This window comes from Eretmochelys imbricata, chromosome 11 (assembly GCF_965152235.1).
Source record: "Eretmochelys imbricata isolate rEreImb1 chromosome 11, rEreImb1.hap1, whole genome shotgun sequence".
NCBI classification, from domain to species: domain Eukaryota; kingdom Metazoa; phylum Chordata; order Testudines; family Cheloniidae; genus Eretmochelys; species Eretmochelys imbricata.
The window spans coordinates 47,952,704-47,974,420 of NC_135582.1; the positions used below are offsets into that span (position 1 = coordinate 47,952,704).

The 21,717-nt window shown below is 37.5% G+C and overlaps 1 protein-coding gene across 4 annotated transcripts in view; it reads right to left on the bottom strand.

Moving 5' to 3' along the window:
* NCKAP1 (NCK associated protein 1) overlaps positions 1-21,717 on the bottom strand; it is a 114,321-nt gene that overhangs the window by 55,749 nt on the left and 36,855 nt on the right. For 3 of the 4 annotated variants that reach the window (XM_077829460.1, XM_077829462.1, XM_077829463.1), the window contains exons 3-13: positions 20,072-20,164; positions 19,777-19,833; positions 16,193-16,335; positions 16,013-16,103; positions 14,821-14,958; positions 13,741-13,789; positions 11,623-11,779; positions 9,879-9,935; positions 4,726-4,822; positions 4,446-4,552; positions 1,569-1,701 (exon numbers count right to left, since the gene is read on the bottom strand). In XM_077829460.1, coding sequence (XP_077685586.1) covers positions 1,569-1,701; positions 4,446-4,552; positions 4,726-4,822; positions 9,879-9,935; positions 11,623-11,779; positions 13,741-13,789; positions 14,821-14,958; positions 16,013-16,103; positions 16,193-16,335; positions 19,777-19,833; positions 20,072-20,164 — 1,122 coding nt within the window. The remainder of the gene's footprint in view (positions 1-1,568; positions 1,702-4,445; positions 4,553-4,725; positions 4,823-9,878; positions 9,936-11,622; positions 11,780-13,740; positions 13,790-14,820; positions 14,959-16,012; positions 16,104-16,192; positions 16,336-19,776; positions 19,834-20,071; positions 20,165-21,717) is intronic. The other variant, XM_077829461.1, reaches the window with a different exon arrangement.

Consider the following 21,717-nt stretch of genomic DNA (forward strand, 5'->3'; position numbering starts at 1 on the left):
GTAACTTAGTAGGTAGATCTATTGCAAAGAGGTCCATATATTGAAGGTAGCCCCAACCACCCCTCTGAGATGGAGAGAAATCAGTGAACTTTGTGAGCATGTTCTCCTCTGCGGTCAGAAATTTCTTTTGAGACATTTGCAGTTCTACACCTAAAATTTCCCAACACAGAAGACAAAATGTCTCTCCTTGCTCTCTGAAGTAGAACATTGGTCTGACACTCAGAATCCACTGAAGTCAATCGGAGTTTTGCTGTTGATATTGATGGGGCCAGGATTTCACTCTACTTGAACTGGAACCACATTTTAGAATATCAGGTGTGTGAGAGTCCTAAGAACATACACAATCCTTTTGGGAAACAGTTTTGTGAAGAGGGATTCCTAGAGAAACCAAGTGACATAAGTGCTGAATCCCTCTGCATGTGTTTTCCACTCCATAGTGAGTGCTTCCATGTTTGCCACAACTGTGAAGCCCGTTCCCCCTGCTGTAAATTACCCTCAAGCTAATACAAAAACATAACATTAGGCCCTTGCTCAAAAAAACCCAAAACCACCACACACACCCCTCTCACTAATCATTATCACCTCATCTCTTTTGGGAGCGGAAGCCGAATAGAGAAGATTGTGGCAAAGCAACTTCTGACAATACCTAGAGTCCTCAGATTTCCTTCACATTGGCCAATCTAGTGGTAGGAGTGTGAGTGAGATTCCACCGGCACAATTTGCCAGCTTCTTGCTGACAATGGAAAGAACCAAGAGTCCACAAAGATTTTATCAGATCTCTCAACCGTCTTTGATACTGCTGATCATGAAATGTTGCTGGCATGGTTATGGTACCTATCGGTGGATGGATGGAGTATTTCTGGAGTGGATCCTGAAGTTAATGTTGAGTAATGGGTTCATCTATCCCAACAGCAGGCTTATAAGGGGAGCCAGAGGGCTCCAGTCAGTCAGTCTCTCCCTCCTATTCAGGATGTTTGTGAAGTAGTATGGGCTAAGGTGTCTCCATTATGCTGATAAACTACATCTTATGACTACTCTCAGAGCAGCAACTGAGGGCACTGTGCTGCTTCCCAGAGATCTCATAAAGAAGAAATAGCACAAAAGAAAAAAAAGACTATCAAAATCTTATCAAAAGCAACTTACTGCTACTAGAGGTATTTGTGTAGTCTAGATCCTGTCCGTTCCTTTTTCACACTGATGGAAGCAGGAATGTACCATGCACTGGTGAGGTGGTTCAATAGTTTTACAACTCTGAAGCTACAGGAGTTCTTGCCAGTCACTTGATGAAAGAACACAGCCAGGAATCTTAATCTATTTCAGTTTGTACCTTCAGGTGAATATAGATTTTTTTTCACCAAAAGCTCAACCTCTATAGCACAAAGCAGAACCATGAACTATTTGGTTTGTTTTATTTTGCAGAAGTTATTATTTAAGCAGCACAAATGCAGCAAAGTTTTATACAAAGTGAGATGCATTTCTAGATGCCACATCAGACACAACAACTAAACAAGCTCTTTGGCAAACGTGCAGATGTATTTATAAAAACAAATGAACAAACAGCCCCTCACCTGCACAAGTTCATTTAAGACCACAGCATCAAAACCTGAGAGATACTGCACATAATATCTCTGCATCACCGGTCCATATTTTCGCACATGAGCTCTGAGCTCTTCCATGTAGAATATCAGTTCAGCTATGTGCCTTAGGAAGCAAAAAAAAAGGAAAAGTTTACAAATACAAAAACATACCCCTCTTGAAAGAAGTCAAGATAGAGCCCTTTCCACTAGAAACACTTGTTTACAAAGGATTTAGAACAGTATATTGGCCTTAAGCTTTCACTGTTTTCTTTTAAAAAAAATTATTTACTAGAGTCTTTCAGTGAGAAGGGAAAACCAAGAAAATATTGGTCTCGCCTTGTAGATCTGAGTTTCTGTAAGGAGGAACACCAAGAAGACAAAGGGTAAAAAACACAAGGCTCTAGCCCCAAAGGAATGTTTTTAGATCCAACTCTATTCTCTAAAGAAATCCTCCCTCTCCCACTAGCACCCCAATTGAAATGTCTGTATCATCTACTAATCAAATTGATTAATTCTGTGAAATATGACTTAAATAATAATTATAATGGAGAGGCTTTCATACTGGAAGTTCTACCTACTAAAAATAAATCAGTTTACAAGATCAAAGTCTCTTTATCTGCTGGATGCTCACTAGTCTGGAAACAGGCTATGCCTAGCAGTACCCACAACGAGTGATACTATACAAAGAACTAAGGAGCAGCACTATCTGAGGGCCTGTCTACACTTGAAACACTACATCGGCACAGTTGCAGCGCTGCAGATGCACTACCGGAGCACTTCAGTGTAGAGACTCATTACAACAATGGGAGGGGTTCTCTGATGAGCATAGTTAATTCACCTCCCCAAAAGGCAGTAGGCAAGTCAATGGGAAAATTCTTCTGTCAACCTAGCACTGTCTACCCCGGGGAAATTAGATCATCTTATCCAACACTCAGTCCGACTCCCACAAGTGATGGACCTGGGTAGACTTAATTTTTTAGCCTTAGACCTGGCCTTAGACTATGGCTCCCAGCATTGTCTGAAAACCATACCTGTTAATGTGCTAAACATCCACTTAATTTCAAATGAAGCTGTGAACTGATTGCCAGGTAGTTACTTGATAGATTTAATCCAGAGATTTTCTGTTCTACCCAAAAGGTAGTGATTTTTCTGGACACCCAACAGGAGCTCAGTATACTTCTTTAATACATATGAAGAGTCACTCCGATAGGATATGAAGGCCTCTCCTCACACTTGGAGCTACTGAACAGAACAAAAACTCTGACCTGCAAAAGCCAGATGGCGAAGTAACTAGAATTTTAAGATCCTAGTCTAGAATTTTAACTAGACTAAACCTAGGTTATGGCACATGTGAATAAGATAAGCACAACATATGTTAATGGTAATTTTTCTGGTTCTAGGAGAACTACTGTCCAGCCTGTAAATAAATGATGGTAGGGATTATCTAACAGCCACCTTATTGAGGGAACATTAGGAAACTCCCCACACTCCTGTCCAAGGAAACAATCACTATGAACGGTTACCTAAAACAAGTAAATAACACAAAGATTTGAGAAAAGGAACGTGAGCCCATGCAGCACTGTATTTAATCTCCATCTAAGAACTACCCAGCAAGGGATTTATGACAGGTTCTCCACTCCCCTCAGACCTGCATAGTGAAGGGTGACACACACAGTGGACAACATTCACAGAAGGGCCTCTGATGGCTCCTCAAACACTGAGTGCAAAGGGTTTTTGCATACCACAGATGGCACAGGGTTAAGTTGTACACACTAGGGTAATTTCTCCTAGGTAAGCTAATAAGTTTAAGGTGAATATCCTTCTTGGTATTAGTATTGAAGAGATCTGATAGCCAATATTGTTAGGAGTTTTCTTTTCATAAACCAAGCCTTTACATGTAGTTTTTCTAGTATTCCACAGACTCAGCATATAAGATTTGTTGAAGGAAAAATATTAGGATTAACAGCTAATGGGTGCCAGCATGGTGTTATAAGGATCAGATTTTATCTAGTTTTCTCTCTCTCAAAACCTATGGAACCAAGTGAATGGGATGTATCAGCTGACTCTCCCCAGTGGATGGAGAATAGATCACTGGTTGAATCACAGGGTTTCCTATTCTAATTGTAAAACACAGAAAGCTCGATCTTCACTGTTGTGAAGAGATTCATGGTTAGCTTGCTCTACTGATAGCAAACCTTCAAGGAATTTTCCAGTCAGTTTTTACTCTCATGGGAGAAGAGATTCGCAGAGATTAGCTAGTCCACTTGAAGACAAAGAAGTTCCTGGATTGGCTACTAAAGAGAGCTGGTGCTGTTCCCCCGAAGTCCATCAGAATCATTTCTTTATTCAGGTCTCCTGCTGCCACCTTGCTTGTTTATGTATGGCACTTTGTACAACTGGATTAGGGCTATCTGATTTAACACTAGTTACTTGAACTTCTCCATAGGATTGGGGTATTAGTAATTTTACAATGCAAGATAAATTTAGAACTAATTTCTATCTATATAATTTTCTGTTACATTGCTTCAACAAAAAGTATAAGCAGCTGGTTTACACAAACCAAGGCTAGTCAAAATTTTTCCATCTGAACTGCTTCCAAGATCATTTGGGGTTCTGACTAAATTTTTAATGAAAAGCATCAGCTGTCTGCCCCAAGTTTTAAGTTTTCATCAAAAAGTTCCAGTTTTTGGCTAAAATTTCAAGGTTTAGTAGTTCAATGAAAAGTTGAAATTTCCACTTTTCTGAACAGCCCTAATTCACACATACATCCACAATGATTCCTGCACAGATCATCTTACATTCAAATATATTTTCCCTGTTAATTCTGCATAAAGATTTAAAGTACCACACTAAATATTGTTAACCTACTTATCTATGAAGTCATCTGCACTCTTTTTAGGCATGTTATCTGCATGACGAAGAAGCCAAATAATTTCATCACGAGCAAAGGATAATGCCATAAATACAAAAAGTGCCTGGAAAAGGAAAAATATCAATTAGTTCCTAAAACAAACACCTTATATGTATAGATTTTACCTTTTTTAAAGTAGAATTTTTTCCAAGACATGTTAAAAATTAGCTTATTGTAAGAAGTTTGAAAGAAAATGTAATAGGCTACATACCCACCAAATATAACTACTGCAATTACCTTGGGACCTAACAAGCCTGGCTGATCGGACAGGACAGTAGCTAGTTCTTTCAGTGCAGACCGTAAAAACTTGCGTCTTTCTCTATGCATTGATCCACTGTATTAAAAAAACAAAGATTGAAATTCATCAATCATCAATATCTACTCTGAGTCACTATAAAAATGGGTTGGGGGAAGATTTTTATTTTTAAATTTAATGTTTTGGTCTTAATATTTACAGTTCATATTTCACCAACGTCAAAGAAAATTCAGTAATTGAAAGAACAAGGGTCAGACTAAAAATGTCACCTCCATTACTAATACTTTAAATCACTAAGAAGTTTAATAATCTATCCTTCACAACTCACTTTTCAATTTGTATTTCACTCAGGTTTCTAGCCAGTTACTTTGAGTTTTCACGCATTAGCATAACAATGCTATAGCGTGGAGATTTCAAAAAATGCTGGGGGAACGCGTAAATTAAAAAAATTGTCCCTTGGAAATTTGAACATTTATTTTGTTAAATAAACCTAAATTTGGGGCATAAACTACCTGGTTTCCTTGATGATGTATCATTTATAAAGCCTTACATCCCCACTGAATTTTATCCTTAACAGAAAAGTAGCAGGAAATTATTTTCAGGTATTTTGTGTCTTAAAATGAAAAAAAAAAAAAAAGAGTTGAGTTTTTAGAAGTCTAATTTGCCTTTAAAAGCCAAACCTGTAGATGGCTATTAGGGTAACCAGTGTACGGGTCTTAAGTATGATATGCTCCCATGTATCTGAATGCCATGGGGAACACTGAATTTTTGGCTAACCCAGGGTTCAGATAAATGGAAGTGTTATTTTGAGGTAGATTTTAGCTGCAGACTGCAGAAAAGGTCAAAGCACAGCTAGGAGTGGAAGGCTCAAAGAATCATTTGGGGCGCTGCCTCACTCAATTGGCTTCTGTTGTTGCCCTTCTAGGCTATGAGACAATGGCAGCACTCTGTCCTTCCCCCCCATGTACCCCACCTGCTCTGTGACTGTCTGGGTCCTCAGGCTGCCTCTGACCATCTGTGGCTGGACATGGACCCACAGAGACCCCATCCGCTCTGTGCTTAGGAGGGGTGTCCCTGGTTGTTTTGGTAGGGTTTCATGGAACATTCCTCAAAGAGAGGAGGAGGGTATAAAATAAGACCTATACATTATCTCTTCTCCTCTGTCTACTCACAGCAGCAAGACTGTTTCAAAGACAAAGAACCATCACTGAACTAGAGGGGAATGGTCTTTCCAGGTAGTATGGACTGCTGAAAGTTTTGGGTGAGAAAAATTCTTTTGCTTTCAAATATTATTTAGATTAGTAACATTTAGGAAATAGCCTGCGTGTTTTATCTTTTGTAACCAATTCTGACTTTTATTCCTTTACCACTTCTCACTTAAAATCTTTCTCTAGTTAATAAACTTCTTTTATTCGTTTATCTAAACCAGTATGTTTTGATTTAAGAGTTTGGAGAATCTCTACTCAGGTTAAAAAGGCTGGTGCATATTCACTCCCTTTGATGAAATGATGGACTTTTAATCAGCTTACTCTGTTCGGGGCTAAAGGGGTCCTGAGCAGTGCAAGATGCACATTCCTGGTGTGCAAGGCTGGGGCATTTGCGGGTGTTGCCTTGTTCTTGACTAGCTAGGAGAACATTGATGTAACTCTGCTAGCAGTGACTTTCCATGCTAATGGCTGTGTGTGAGCAGAGCCTGGAGAGGCTGCTCGTCACTAGCAGAGCAGTGTAAAAGGCACCCGGGGCTACAGAGTAGAGGGGACAGTGGTTCAACAGTCCAGATTATACCCCGGGAAATGTCACAGCAGTACCAGGGCAACTGCCTTACAGAAGTCTAAGTATATTACAGGAACACTATTACCTTATCAACCAAACTTGAAATCTCTTTAAAAAAATCATCTAGTTAGTTTATGTCCAAGCTGATTGGCATTTATTATATTACCCTTTTAATTTTTTTTATTAATCAGGTCCTGTATCAACCACTCCATTATCTTGCTTGGGATCAATGTCAGGCTGACAATTACAGAGGTCATCCTGTTTACTCTTTTTAAATATTGGCACAACATTGCTTTCTTCTAGTCTTCTGAAACATCCCCAGTTCTCCAAGGCTTAATGAAAATCAACATTAACGGTCCAGTGAACTTCTCAGCCAGCTTTTTAAAAAAAGCTCTTGGATGCAAGTTGCCTAGAGCTGATGCTACTTTAGTAGCTGTTGTTTAACCTTCTCCTAAGATACTAGTGAAATGGAAAGAGTGTTATGATGAGACTACCTCATCTTCCCCACCCCACAAATACAGGACAGAAATATTTAACATCTGTGTTTTTTGTAGCATTAGTAATAATTTTACCATTTCTATCTAGTAATGGACTAATACTATTGCTAGGATTATTTTTGTTCTTAATATACTTTAACTACTTTTTGTCCTTAACTCTACTGGCCACAGATTGCTCCTTGTTCATAAGAACGGCCATACTGGGTCAGACCAAAGGTCCACCAAGCCCAATATCCTGTCCTCTGACAGTTGCCAATGGCAAGTGACCCAAAGGGAAAGAACAGACAGGTTATCATCAAGTGATCCATGCCCTGTCACCCAATCCCAGCTTCTGGCAAACAGAGGCTAGGGACACCATTCCTGCCAATCCTGGCTAATAGCCATTGATGACCTATCTTCCATGAACCTATCTAGCTCCCTTTTGAACCCCGCTATAGTATTGGCCTTCACAACACCCTCTGGCAAGGAGTTCCAGAGGTTGACAGTGCGATGCATGAAAAAATACTTTCTTGTGTTTGTTTTAAACCTGCTACCTATTAATTTCATTTGGTGGCCCCTTGTTCTTATATTGCGAGAAGGAGTAAATAACACTTCCTTATTTACTTTCTCCGTACCACCCATGATTTTATAGACCTCTACCATATCCCACCTTAGTCGCCTCTTTTCTAATCTGAAAAGTCCCAGTTTTACTAATCTCTCCTCAGACGGAAGCCATTCTATACCCCTAATAATTTTGATTGCCCTTTTCTGAACCTTTTCCAATTCCAATATACCTTTTTAGAGATGGGGCGACCACATCTGCATGCTGTATTCAAGGTGTGAGCGTACCATGGATTTATATAAAGGCAATATGATACTTTCTGTCTTATTATCTATCCCTTTCTTGATGATTCCCAACATTCTGTTCGCTTTTTTGACTGCCACTGCACATTGAGTGGATGATTTCAGAGAACTATAATTGCTTTGCTTCTCTGATCAGTTTTCTACAGTTCCTACCTTCTGATTTATATTCATTACTATCAACTTCACCTTTCTTCCGTGTGCGTGTGTGTGTGTGTGTGTCTGTCTGTCTTTCTCTCTCTCTCACACACACACACACACACACACACATTTGTTTTATAGCTGCCTTCATTTCTGCTCTAAACCACATTTTTTAACCAATATGACTTTCCTCCTGAATTCTGGCTTTTTGGGTAGCTACGAAAGTGTTCTTAAAAATACCTAATTCCTTCAGGCAGAGCTATGCAGTGCAAACAGGTTGGGGTGCACTGGAGAGTTGGGGGATGAAGGATGATTGGGATGCCAGAAGGTTATGATGCACTGGGAGGCTGACTGGGAGGCTGGGGTGCACTGGCACAGGTGGGGAGCAGAGGGTTGAGGTGCACTGGGGGTGCAAAAGGTAGGAGTGCACTAGCAGAGCTGTGGAGTGCAGGAAGGTAGGGGTGCAATGACAGTTGGAGGGTGCAGGAAGATTGGGGTACCCTGGCCAAGCTAGGGGGTGCTGTACCTGTCTCCAGACACCCCCACCTCTCTCACCTCCACTACCATCCATCCACATTTATTCGCCTCCCCATATGACCTCAACACCCCTCTCCCTATATTCCCCCACACCTCTCCTTTCTCAGAAAGCATTCACATATAACATTTTCCCCCAAAACAAAACTGCCACCCACGACTCAAATTACAGTAACTCCAAGGCAAATACTTTTGTTTTAGGTGAGGGCTTGTGATTAATTTATCTTTAGATGTGTTAACTAAAGGGTGACTTCACAGCAACCAAGAGGTCTGTGATGCTTTTGGGATGAGAGGGAGGGAGGGGAGCTGCAACTCTGGAACCCAAATTTGAATCACTAATGCGATCATGAGCCACCATGAGGCACATCAAATTTCACAGCAATCTGAGTAGCCATTTGGATTTTAGAGCACTTACAAAAGTGTAGTTTAAAACATAAAATCGTGGGAATGGAAACCATCTAGCTATTTTTTGGTATTGATGTATGTGTATTGCAAAAAAATATACATTTTCTTAAATACAGTTTTCCATTTGGATCCCTCAAATATAGAATGGGTGTCATGCACTACCTTGGGTAAAACATTACAGATTGAGACTATTTTGACCCACATCACATCTCTAGCACGAGGCAAAAAATAAATAAATAAAATAAATAAAAATTTAAATGGCTAGTATTTTCCAGGGATTATATCTTCAGAACTCCTGGCTCAAATGACTCCAAATTTGGATCACAAACTTTACCTTGCACCTCCTGAGATGCACCAAATTTCAAAGAAATCCAACTAAACATGTCAGTTTTAAAGGACTTAGAAAGGTCCATCTCCAAACACGGTCATGATGCAACTTTAACTGTAGTGGTGCTCCTGTGCCACTGTTAAGTGTTTACACAGCTACAACTATTCAAAAATTAAAGTTTCACATTCCATGTTTTATTTACAATAGTTTTACTCTTGAAGAAGCTTGATGGAATAGTGAATGCAAAGACATTTTGATCTGATTTAATATGAAGGAGAAAAACTCAATTCCCATAACTGATTTTGAATTTAGGAAAACTTCATGCACAAAAATGTCAATTCAAAGACTTTGTTCAAGTAAGGGGTTGGTTGGTTTGTTTTTAAAACAGCAGTAAACAAGAACAAGAACATACCTCTCTCAAGCAGGAAAAAGAAAACAAAGCGAAGAACAATAAGCTTAGTAAGACAAGGATAGCTCAGTATAAAGTTCCATTTAAATGCACTCATGATATAAAAAAATTCCAGTTAACGTTGTTGGTTTTAAGTTCTTTACAAAAGTAAGCAGTACTCAAATCTGAAAAATCACAGTATGCTGTGGTTTTCTACAAGATACTTACGCATGTGATACAGCGGCTTCTTTGCACTCTCTTATGTCATTAATCCGTTTGTTGTAGCTGCAAGAAAAACAGTACAAGTATTGGTAACAGCCTTAGCAATAGCTAGGGCCCTATACTTTCTGTAGTTCCACAGCAAAGGGAATTTGCCTTTAGCAAACAGCCCATGTTGCCCAAGGACTACCTTGCTCTGGTTAATGAGATGAGCCACTGGACAGTAACAGGAAACACCCATCCTTAATCAAGATCTCAGTTTTCTGTGTTTTTACATATTTTATATGTATTTTTTAGCCTTATTTGACAGACCTTTAAAAATCATTAAAATGTATTGTGATGCTTCCTTCCTCACCGTGAAATACTGAATTTCAATATTTTAATGGCTGATATTGCAAAACCTGTTGCAGACAGCTGTAGGTTGCAAATAACTAAGATTCCTCATCCTTTATACTTTCCCCCACACCACCAGAATCCCTCCTGTTTATCAGCATGGATAGGGCACAGTGATCATGACCCTCTGACACCTTTTGAAAACCCACAGAATACAGTTACATTAACTCTTGCTGCTTGACAGATCAGCTGCCAAATCATGTCTGAACTGACATGAAATAAAGAAGGCAATACTCAGAATAAGAATCCGTCAGTTCATGCACTGAGAAGAAGCAGTCTATGGTTTAAGCTAAGGCTATGGCTATACTACAGAGCTTACAGCAGCACCAATGCTATTGCAGACGCTTCCAATGAGAGAGAGATCTCCTGTTGACTTAACTACTCCTATGAGCAGCAGTAGCTACATCAGCGGCAGCTTTCCCACCACCGACATAGTACTGTCTACACCAGCACCTAGGTCAGTGTAATGTAGGTTGCTAATGGAGGTCGCTAATGGGGTGGCATATTCACACTTCTGAGCAACATAGCTTATACCGACCTGAGCTATAATGTGTACGTAGCCTAAATGTTGTAAATACTGAAAATCTGCATGCAGAACTTTCATCCAGCAGGTAGATGCATAATTTTCTAATCAACTGTTCAAGCAATGGTACATTTAAACAAAATCCCTGGAACACACTATGCAATTTTGATCCAGCCCTCTACAGATGTATGTACAAGGACTAAAAGCATTCCAAAAACAAGAGCTCAATTTAGGAACTAAAGCCCAGTTTGGGATGGGGGGGCTTGTTTTGTTTTTGCATTTCTAGTATCTCTGAAAGATGAGTACCTATGGCAAAAAACTTATCTAACAAATTATCAAATAATATATACAAAAATCTGTGTGTGTGTGTGTGTGTGTGTGTGTATATATAAAATAGGTTTTCAGTAAGTGCCAATTTTTTAGATAAAATCTCTACATTTCATTGTATTTTCAGTACTACTTAACATGATCTTAAGATACATGTAACATTCTAAACACTGAGGGATTAGAAAAATACATTCAGAAAAAAAGGAAAACGTTTCTATTTCAGACCTTCCAACCATGGAACAGCTCACCTTTGCAAAACTGTCATGAAAACTTACAAGCTCCGGACATAAAATTTGTTAATCTTTTTCCATAATGGTGATAATGAAATAGCCATGAGAATTTATCCTCCTACTTCCCCTCCAACAGTATTTCCATATTCTAAAACTATTAATCAAAGCTGTTATATAATTCTCATACTGACAGACAAATTGTTATTCTAGCCCTGTGCTAACTCCATTATCAGCAATGAAGACAGTTTGCTAACACAATACATTCATGAAAATACCATACCCTCTTATGTTCACAAACAAGTCTTCTGCAGCTTTGTGAATATGGAAAACTTCATCTCGAAATAGAGACAGGCAAGAACTGCTTTGAAGAGCGAGTTTCCAAAGGTTCAATGCTGTAACATCACTATTCAGGATTCCATGGCACAAAATAAACCCAACTTCAAAAGAAAATTCAAGATGGATGTAAAATATCACAGAGCAGAAATACAAAGACAACATGAGAACCTGAACTACTGAATGGACTACTGTGGCCAACTGCCAAACCAATAGTTTTTAATATATTGATTTCATGTATAGGTTTCAGAGTAGTAGCCGCGTTAGTCTGTATCCGCAAACAGAACAGGAGTACTTGTGGCATCTTAGAGACTAACAAATTTATTTGAGCATAAGCTTTCACGGGCTACAGCCCACTTCATCGGCTGCACAGAATGCAACATACAGTAAGAAGATTGTATATATACATATACATACAGAGAACACGAAAAGGTGGAGGAAAAGGCTAATTAATTAAGATGAGCAATTATCAGCAGGAGAAAAAAATGAGCTCATTTTTTTCTCCTGCTGATAATAGCTCATCTTAATTGATTAACCTCTTACTCCACCTTTTCGTGTTCTCTGTATGTCTGTGTGTATGTGTATGTATACCTATCTATCTATATCTTTTTACTAAGGTGCGACAAGTACTCCTGTTCTGATTTTATGTATAGTTGTATATGTGACACGGTCTACCCAGGTGTCAGCTCAGGACTGGGCTGCAGGCTAATTCACAGATATGCTGAAAGAAATCAAAGGAGGAGTGTCAAAAGGTATTGTAGTGTAATCAGGTCAATTAACTTGTGTAAATAGTTTAGTTCAAAAGAAATGTTAACAGTATTGTCTTCACTTATCTATAACCTGTTGATTTCTATTGTATTACATTATGTATACTCATGTAACTAATTAACCCTAGATCAAAAGTGTATATTAGTGTTAAGATGAAAATGTACTAAACTAATGAAGGATTGTTGTTTGCTATTACTAACATTTCCATTTATGTATAACCCTGTAACTAAAGTTACTGCTCAAAGAAACCTTGTGAAATGTTAATGAAGGACTTAATGGCTGTAACAGGAAATGCTAATTTCAAAGCAAGGAGCCAGGCAGTGAGTAGAAACACTTGTCAGAGAGTGTTATCTGAGGAAAGAAAATACAAATACTGATTCAGAGGAATGATTCTTCATCTCTGGACTGCTTGGATTCCAACAGAGTAGAATATCTGGACAAGAAGAGATCCCCAGAGTTATTCTGGGTAACCCTGAAAGACTTTTGGAAAACTAACAGACCACTACATCTCTGATATCATTTTGGATTTACAAACTTGGTCTCACCTTTTAATGTATTTTGCCTGCTTTAAACTATCAGTAACTCATTTCTTTTCTTAGCTAATAAATCTTGAATTAGTTTACTAGAGAACTGGCTGCCAGCATTGTCTTTGATGTGACATCCAGAGTACCAAACTGATCTGCGGTAAGCGATTGATCCTCTGGGATTGGAGTAACCTAATATGATGTGATTTGTGGTTTATGTGACCATTATTCACTAAATCCAGTTTGTCTGGGTGGCAAGATGGGTAGGAGAGCTTATGGGGACTGTCTGTGTCTCCATGGTAAGACTGATATAGTGCTCAAGGAGTTCACATTTGTTACTGGTTTGGTGAAATCTAATTATAGAATATACCACCAGTTTGGGGTGTCGGCCCTGTTTTCTGACAGTCTGACCTGAAATTGGCACTCTCAGTTGCGAGCCACTCTAGATAGCATAACAGTATACGCACCTTATTTTCTAGTATAGCAACGAATGACCAAAATGTCATCGGTATGAATTAGTTAATGGCACTGCTTAAATTATCACTAATAAAAATAACTCAAAAACAAATGGACAGTCACAAAATATATGCTATAAACTAATTTTTAAAAAACATACAAAAGCATGATATACTGTTACTGTATAAATTAAAGGATCTATAGGGTCTAGTCAAGCCACATTCTACAGAATATAATGCTTTAGTACAGCATTCTGAAAACAGGCACTTTATAGAAGTAAAACAACTTAAAGCACACTCTCTTAAAGTTGTACTTACAAATAATCCATTTTTCCATTGCATCTAGAGAGAGATATTCACATGGCATCTATTGGAAAGAATAATTTGTAATAAACTAATAATACATAGTAAAAAAAATTTCTAATGAATACATTTTTACAGAATATAGCTTTTTACACAAAAGCAACAACTTAATAAGGTTTGTCCTCACAAAGCCTGTCAGGACATATTACCCTAATATCAAGAAGATTGCTTATGTTTACTAAATTGCTTTTAACTTAGCTGATGCTTAAGCATCAATAAAGTCTTACATATTTTACAGAGACTGAACTCTTTTCAGGTACAAAAAAGCCTACTGAGTTTAAAATCAGTTTCTAATTCCTGGTAAGTGTGACATACACTTTTGTCTCAAGTCTCTTGAGCAAAATGATAAACAATTGTCAGTTTTTTATAATCTCAAAAAAACCCAACCCCACATTACAATTTAGGAAATTAAATTTCCAGCGCACAAGGTAACATGGAAAATTAAACAAACCAATGCAGAACCTTTTATAAGGATATCTAACTAATATTTCTTAGTTAAGATTTTCAAAAGTGACTAGTAACTTTGGGTGACTATTTCTGAGTGCCCAACTTGACACCTAGAAGGGGGCTGATTTTTTTTTACAAAGTGCTAAATGTGCACCCGAAAACAGAGGCATCCGAAGTCACGGCTCACTTTTGAAAAAATCTTGAGTCTGATGTTCCGTCTGTTTCCCTATCAACACCCTAGACACGATATAAAAATTCTATCTCCTGCCCTCCCCACCCAATAAAATGCACAATATTTTCCTTCAGAGAAAAATTACCAAGAACTGGGGACAGAGGTAATGTTACGACAAAGGATGTCTTACAATTAAATAGGTAATTAATTCCATTCTGCACTGCAGGTGTAAATACTCAAGTGTAACCAAAGTGATTATTAGCTCAAAAATGGCCTAAAAAAGCTAAATTCTAGACAGCGAATTAAACAGTTTAATCCAATAATATGTAATCCTATATTAAATATATATACAATTAAATTATTTCACAGAAAAACTCATTTAATATTACTGTATTACTCAAGGTAAAATGTCATACTGTGTCCGACTGTGCAGGATTAAGCATTGTACTCGGGGCACTGATGAGGCTCAATAGTTGTGCATTCCTCCACTGGTCAGCTGACAGATTTCTTCGGGGATAGACCATCTGGAGTGAAATTAGAGCATCTGAAAGGGACTAGGAAGTAAGAAAAACAATATTTAGTTAGAAGAACTCTGCAAGACCAAATGCTTTGTTTAATTTAGCAAATATCTAAGATATGTACTTCATTGTATGTCTTCTTGTACAGTAATAATATCTAGACATTGTTAGAAACTATTCTACTTTATTAATACAGTATTCTCTTTTAATAGCAACCAGCCAAATACTTGCTATTTTCAGCAGCTTGAACAGCTAATGACAATGGCAACCACCATGAAATAGTTGCTATTTTGAGCAGCTTGAACAGCTAATGTCTGATGCTGGCCTGGATGTAACCTTGCATAATAACTAACTAATCACTAACCACTTGGTATTTTACATCCATTCTTGCAATAATCACAATTGTCTACTAAAATATTTGAGGCTAAACACTACACTAAACCCTAAAGCCAGTTTCTGCTCACACAGAAGAAATGAGGTACTGGTTTTTTAATAATGGAAAACTAGAAAACTGTTTTAAAAATACAAGGAATTTGGGTAGATGACATTAAAATAAAATGAAAAGACAAGGGCAGAGGATTTTTATTTTACATACATGAGTGAACAAAAATAAAATTGGATTTATCAAGTTTTTCATTAGTTCACCTAAGCAGCCAGTTACTCTGGTCCTGCCAGCCAATTCTCCCCTACAGATTAAGCTCACTTTTTCCATCTCATCTAAAAATTAACTATAAATTCTATAGGGCTGGGTCTTACTGTGTTGATGTATGAAGGCAGCACACTGGAGTACTCAACCTGAATGGGGTCTCTAGGCTACCATACTACAAATGAACAGTAAGTTGTATATCTGTTACACAGCCAAAAAGCTTAACCAGTTTTGGTTTAGTTTTTTTCCTGGAAGGCAGAGGGGTGGTTTGGCGAAGTTTATAAATTGTCTAACTCTATTCATATATCTGCTAAATCAACAATTTAATTCCCTAGAGATTTTTTTTTTTAAAATAGTAGTCTTATAACCTGTAAATTTGCTTTCACACACATGCTTCTTTCAACCAGCAATGATTATGAACCTGTGAAAAGTATTCAAACATACCTTGCTGTGAGGTACAAATTCCTCCATCATCTTCTTTAAAGGATTCTCATAATCCACAATCATCTGGCCAAGACGTGGATATTCTCTATCACTGAAAAGCACAACAAATAATTTACCCCGCTGTAGACAAAATCATGTAAAAAAATACAATTTTTTTAAAAATACACAATGGATTTTTACCTTGCTCCATGCGTCATTTCATGAGCATAATTGTACAATCCAATGATTGCCTTCCTTTCCTCAATTCGAGACAGCAGTATCATTAGTGTTGTGTAGGTTATAATCAAATCTAGGTAGTTCTTTGTTAAATCAAAGTTTACAGTCTAGAGATAAAGTACAAATGGGTACAGGTTTTTTTCCATTCTGAAGACCTTCAGTAGCAAAAACATTATTATACACATACATGCTCCAGTGAAAAAACCTAAATCATACTCAAGTATTATTAGCACTTAATTCTAGTGTTTTTTTATGCCAAAAGCGTAGGTCTTATTTTTCTTCAACGCTTATGAACAAGCTTAATTCAAGCACTTAAATCAGTGGGACAACTCAAAATGCTTGAAGATAAGCATATACATCTTTGCAGCATCAGGGTGTTAGTGAGTACCTGTTAAATTCTGTGTAAGGAATGAAAAAAAACCTGGAAAATAATTTTGCTCTGAAATTACAAAACAAATCAAAATGTGAATGTGTTTTGTCTTACATTCTATAAACTTTATTGTATTTTAAAAGTTGGGCTGCAAAGGACAAAAATTTGGCTTCTACCACCATTTTGAATCCTAATGACATATAAAGATCCCCTGAAAGGGTTCATCTGTGCTTTTTTGTTACATTATAAATCCAAGTTTGCCAGTCCTAAAAGACTAATGACTACTGAACCAGTGAAATGACAACATTATAAGTGTCAAGAATGAAAGCCAAAATTAAGGACAGCCATACTGGGTCAGACCAATGGTCCATCTAGCCCAGTGTCCTGCCTTCTAACAGCAATCAGTGCCCAATGCTTCAGACGGAATGAACAGAACATGCAATTTTACCTGAGATATCCCCTGTTGTCTAGTCCCAGCTTCTGACAGCTGGCCGTTTAGGGACACCCAGAATATGGGTTTGTGTCCCTGACCTAACAGCCATCAATGGACCTATCCTCCATTAACTTCTCTCATTCTTTTTTTAATCCAGTTATACTTCGGGCATTCACAACACATCGTGGCAATGAGTTCCACAGGCTGAATGTGCGTTGTGTGAAGAAGTACCTCTTTAAGTTTGTTTTAAACCTGCTGCCTCTTAATTTTAATCAAGTGACCCCTAGGTCTTGTGTTATGTGAAGGGGTAAATATACTCCCCTATTCACTTTCTCCATAACATTCATTATTTTATAGGCCTCTATCATGCCCCCCCCCAACAGTCTACATTCCAAGCTGAACAGTCCCACTCTTTTTAATTTGTCCATAATGCTAATAATTTTGCTGACCTTTTCTGTACCTCTTCTAATTGTAATGTATCTTTTTTGAGATGAGGCAACCAGAACAGCATGCAGTATTCAAGGTGTGGGCGTACCATAGATTGATATAGTGACATGATATTTTTGACTTATTACCTACCTTAATGGTTCCTAATATTGTTAGCTTTTTTGACAGCTGCTGCACATTGAGCAGACATTTACAGAAAACTATCCACGATGACGTCAAGATTTCTTTATTGAGTGGTAACAGCTAATTTAGTGCCATCATTTTCTATGTATAGTTGGGATTCTTTTTTCCAGTGTGCATTACTTTGCACTTATCAACACTGAGTATCATCTCCCATTTTGTTCCCCATCCATCCAGTTTTGTGAGATCCCTTGGTAACTCTTCACAGTCAACTTTGGATTTAATTATCTTATCTTGAGTAATGTTGTATCGTCTGGAAATTTTGCCATCTCACTATTCACCCTCTCTTCCATATCTTTTAAGAATATGTTGATCAGAGCAGGTACCACTGCAGACCCTTGAGAGACCAAGCTATTTCCTGCTCACCACCGTGAAAACTGATCATGTATATTCCTACCCTTTGCTTCCTATCTTTTAATAATTTACTGATCCATGAGAGGACGCTCCAGCTTATTCCATGACTGCTTACTTTGCTTAAGAGCCTTTGGTGAGGGACTTTGTCAAAAGCTTTCTGAAAGTCCAAGTAGACTATACTCACTGGATCACCCTTGTTCTCATGCTGGTTGACAACCTCAAATAATTCTAATTGATTGGTGAGGCAGAAGCCAAAAGGAAAAGTTGTAAGGGAAATGGATTTTCTTTTTTAGCTTTTTCTACACTGGAATTTTAGCCACTAGTGTAGCTGCACTGGTGTATATAAAGGAAAGAGAAAAAGAAAAATGAAACACCATGTGACACCAGAAATATTTCTGTTTTCTGAGGATCAAGCAGCTCCAAGCATTCACCTGACAATAATTAATCAAGCAGACAATGAACTTGTAGAATCAGTGCGACAAGAGATATGTAGCTGTGTATCATTAGTGGCTGACAATGCCGTAGCCATTGATCAAAAGTGGTTTTGTTAAAAAGTAAGCTGGTCTTTAATGCCTTGGTAGTTAAGTTGTGGGCATAATAAAGATCCACGATTTAAAATAAAATTAGCCTGACTAGGTCATACACAAGCCTACAGTCATAAAACCATGCTATAAATATGTAACAAATTTTTTTGTTAGTATATCAATTTTCTAGCTTGTGACTATTCTAAAGCATATTAAAATTCTGAAAAGTTATAAAAAGAAAAGGAATACTTGTGGCACCTTAGAGACTAAAAATTTATTCGAACATAAGCTTTCGTGAGCTACAGCTCACTTCATAATGACCAATGAGGAGACAAGATACTTTCAAAGCTGGAGGGGGGGAAAAACAAAGGGTCTGTCTGGGTAATGCTTTTGCCGGGGACAGAACAGGAATGAAGTCTTAGAACTTAGTAAGTAATCTAGCTAGATATGTCTTAGATTATGATTTCTTTAAATGCTGAGGAAATTAGCTATGCTGAAAGGAATGGAATTTCTTGTCTTTGTGTCTTTTTGTAACTTAAGGTTTTGCCTAGAGGGATTCTCTTATGTTTTGAATCTAATTACTTTGTAAGGTATTTACCGTCCTGATTTTACAGAGGATTTTTTTTACTTCTATTAAAATTCTTCTTTTCAGAAACTGAATGCTTTTTCATTGTTCTTAAGATCCAAGAGTATGGGTCTGTGGTCACCTATGCAAACTGGTGAGGATTTTTACCAAACCTTCCCCAGGAAGTGGGGTGCAAGGGTTGGGAGGATTTTGGGTGGAAAGACGTTTCCAAACAACTCTTTCCCAGAAACCCGGTTAGATGTTTGGTGGTGGCACCGAAAGTCCAAGGGCAAAGGGTAAAATAGTTTGTACCTTGGGGAAGTTTTAACCTAAGCTGGTAAAAGTAAGCTGAGGAACTTTTCATGCAGGTCCCCACATCTGTACCCTAGAGTTCAGAGTGGGGAAGGAACCTTGACGTGAAAGCTTATGCTCAAATAAATTTGTTAGTCTCTAAGGTGCTATAAGTACTCCTTTTCTTTTTGCGAATACAGACTAACACGGCTGCTACTCTGAAAAGTTAGTTATACTTGTAAATGTATGAAAATGGTGAAGGATTTTGCAGAAACTGAGTAAAAGCAAAAAATATTTCTCTTTTCCTACATGTAGTTATCATTTTTAGTTTCTAATGGTATTTGAAAGCTTATTTAAAATATTTTGTAAAAATGAGAAACTTACAATATCAAAGAAGACTTGGCAAACATCAATAGTATTCAGCAGCTCACAAACATGGTCCTTACAAAAGAAAAATTCTTTATTTTAGTTTAGAGATCTTAAACAATTATGTTAATATATACTGCCAAAGAAATAGAACACACTGAGTCTATAAAATACAAAACTAGAAAAGCAGCTATTTCATTATATACGATATACTACTGCAAAAATAGATTTGATAGGAGACTTATCTGATGACACATGAATTACTGCAACATCAATTCTCATAGTCATCTGAGTTGTATTTGCCATGCCTTACCTTAAATTCCATAACATCAACAAATGTGAAGTAATACAAAGCCAGATTCTTCAGAATCTCTGATTTTTCCTTCTGTAGCTGAGCAAGCTGTTGCTGTAAAAGAAACACAAATGCATGTATGCTGTTCTCACCAGATCATTAAAAAAACTAGCTAGAAAAAAATGACAGCAATAAAATACCTGTGAGGCACAGATGAACCACTAAGCTTGCTATGCAAGAAAATATACGTTTTTCTAAGACTGAGGTTCTTTTGCAATCATTTGGGTTTTTTGTAGACATACAGTAATAGAAAACACCGAAGACTGACCACTTTAATAGCCACTGGCTATTATTAGTTTTAAGATTAAAGCCAAATTAGTACACATTAGTATTGAAGTCATTGTTTAGTGCAGCTAGAGACAAAATTGGGAAAATGTTAAGAAAGAAGTGTTATCATATGTGTAATTAGCAAAGGAACAACAGTAAATGAGCACATGTCAGTATGACAAAAATAATGACAGATTACTTGAGGTGGGAGAAAAGGTGGCAGAATTTACAAGTTTTACTACAGAAAAAACAATATGCTTTTAAATTCTGAACTTACCAAAAAGAATATCCAGGCAAAGCCACGTTAAGCATGCAAAATAAAATGTAGATACAAACATAAAATACAGTAACGGTTCTTTGACCAGTTCTATATAAAACACAATACATTAAAACAAAAGCAACAAAAACAACAACAAAGAAATGAAAAAGAAGCAAAACACTAGCATTAGACACTGGTGGATAAATGGAAGAGGCAAATGTGAATACAAAGGCATAAAAGTAATTCGCATTAACTTTTTTTAAATTGAGACAATGACAGCTAGTTGTATTTTCAAAGAATATTTTTCACTGATTTCCAGGCTTTTCCAAATTAACTCTAGCAATGATCATAATAACTAAATAACTGTAGCTCACAAGTATAACAGAAAATTTGTTGTCAGTTACTTAGCAGATGCTCTGTTCACCTATATTACAGCATTTCTGGGTGTGTGTGTGGGGGGGGGGGAGAGACAGACAGACAAACATGTTTTGCTGCAATTCCATCCGATCTCAAACTAAGCAGGGTTTGAAGTTACCAAGGTATACAGTAGGTATCACTGCAAGTGGCATTGGTGATTCAGCAAATTACTTTTCCCTCTAACTCTACTGAACCAGTATCCCAATACTGCGTAAAGAAGATAAGATTAAGTACAGCTGGAGGTGCTATGGGGATGAGACAAACTATGGTCCTGGGAACCTCCGGAGTTATTGGAAATCCCATAGTGCTTTTTTGCATAAGAAGAGAAGCAGATGGCTGTTACATTCAGCATATAAAATTCCTTCTTCAGAACAGCTCTAAATCGTCATGGAAGCATTTGTTTCATTTCAGCAACAAATAAAGATGACTAATATGCCCTAGGACCCTTTGGGATGCTCTAGGCTATACTTAAAGCAAGATATTAAAAAGCACAAGATGACAAGAAATATGTACTCTAAATAGCTTAGAATACAATGGTAATAACTTTAATTTTCAAAACAGAAGCTTGAAAACAGCTAAAAAAGCACAGCTGATATTATGCAGCATCTTAGTCATTTACTTGGGTTTTCAGCACTCAGAAATGTGGGTGTAGTTCTTTCCACAC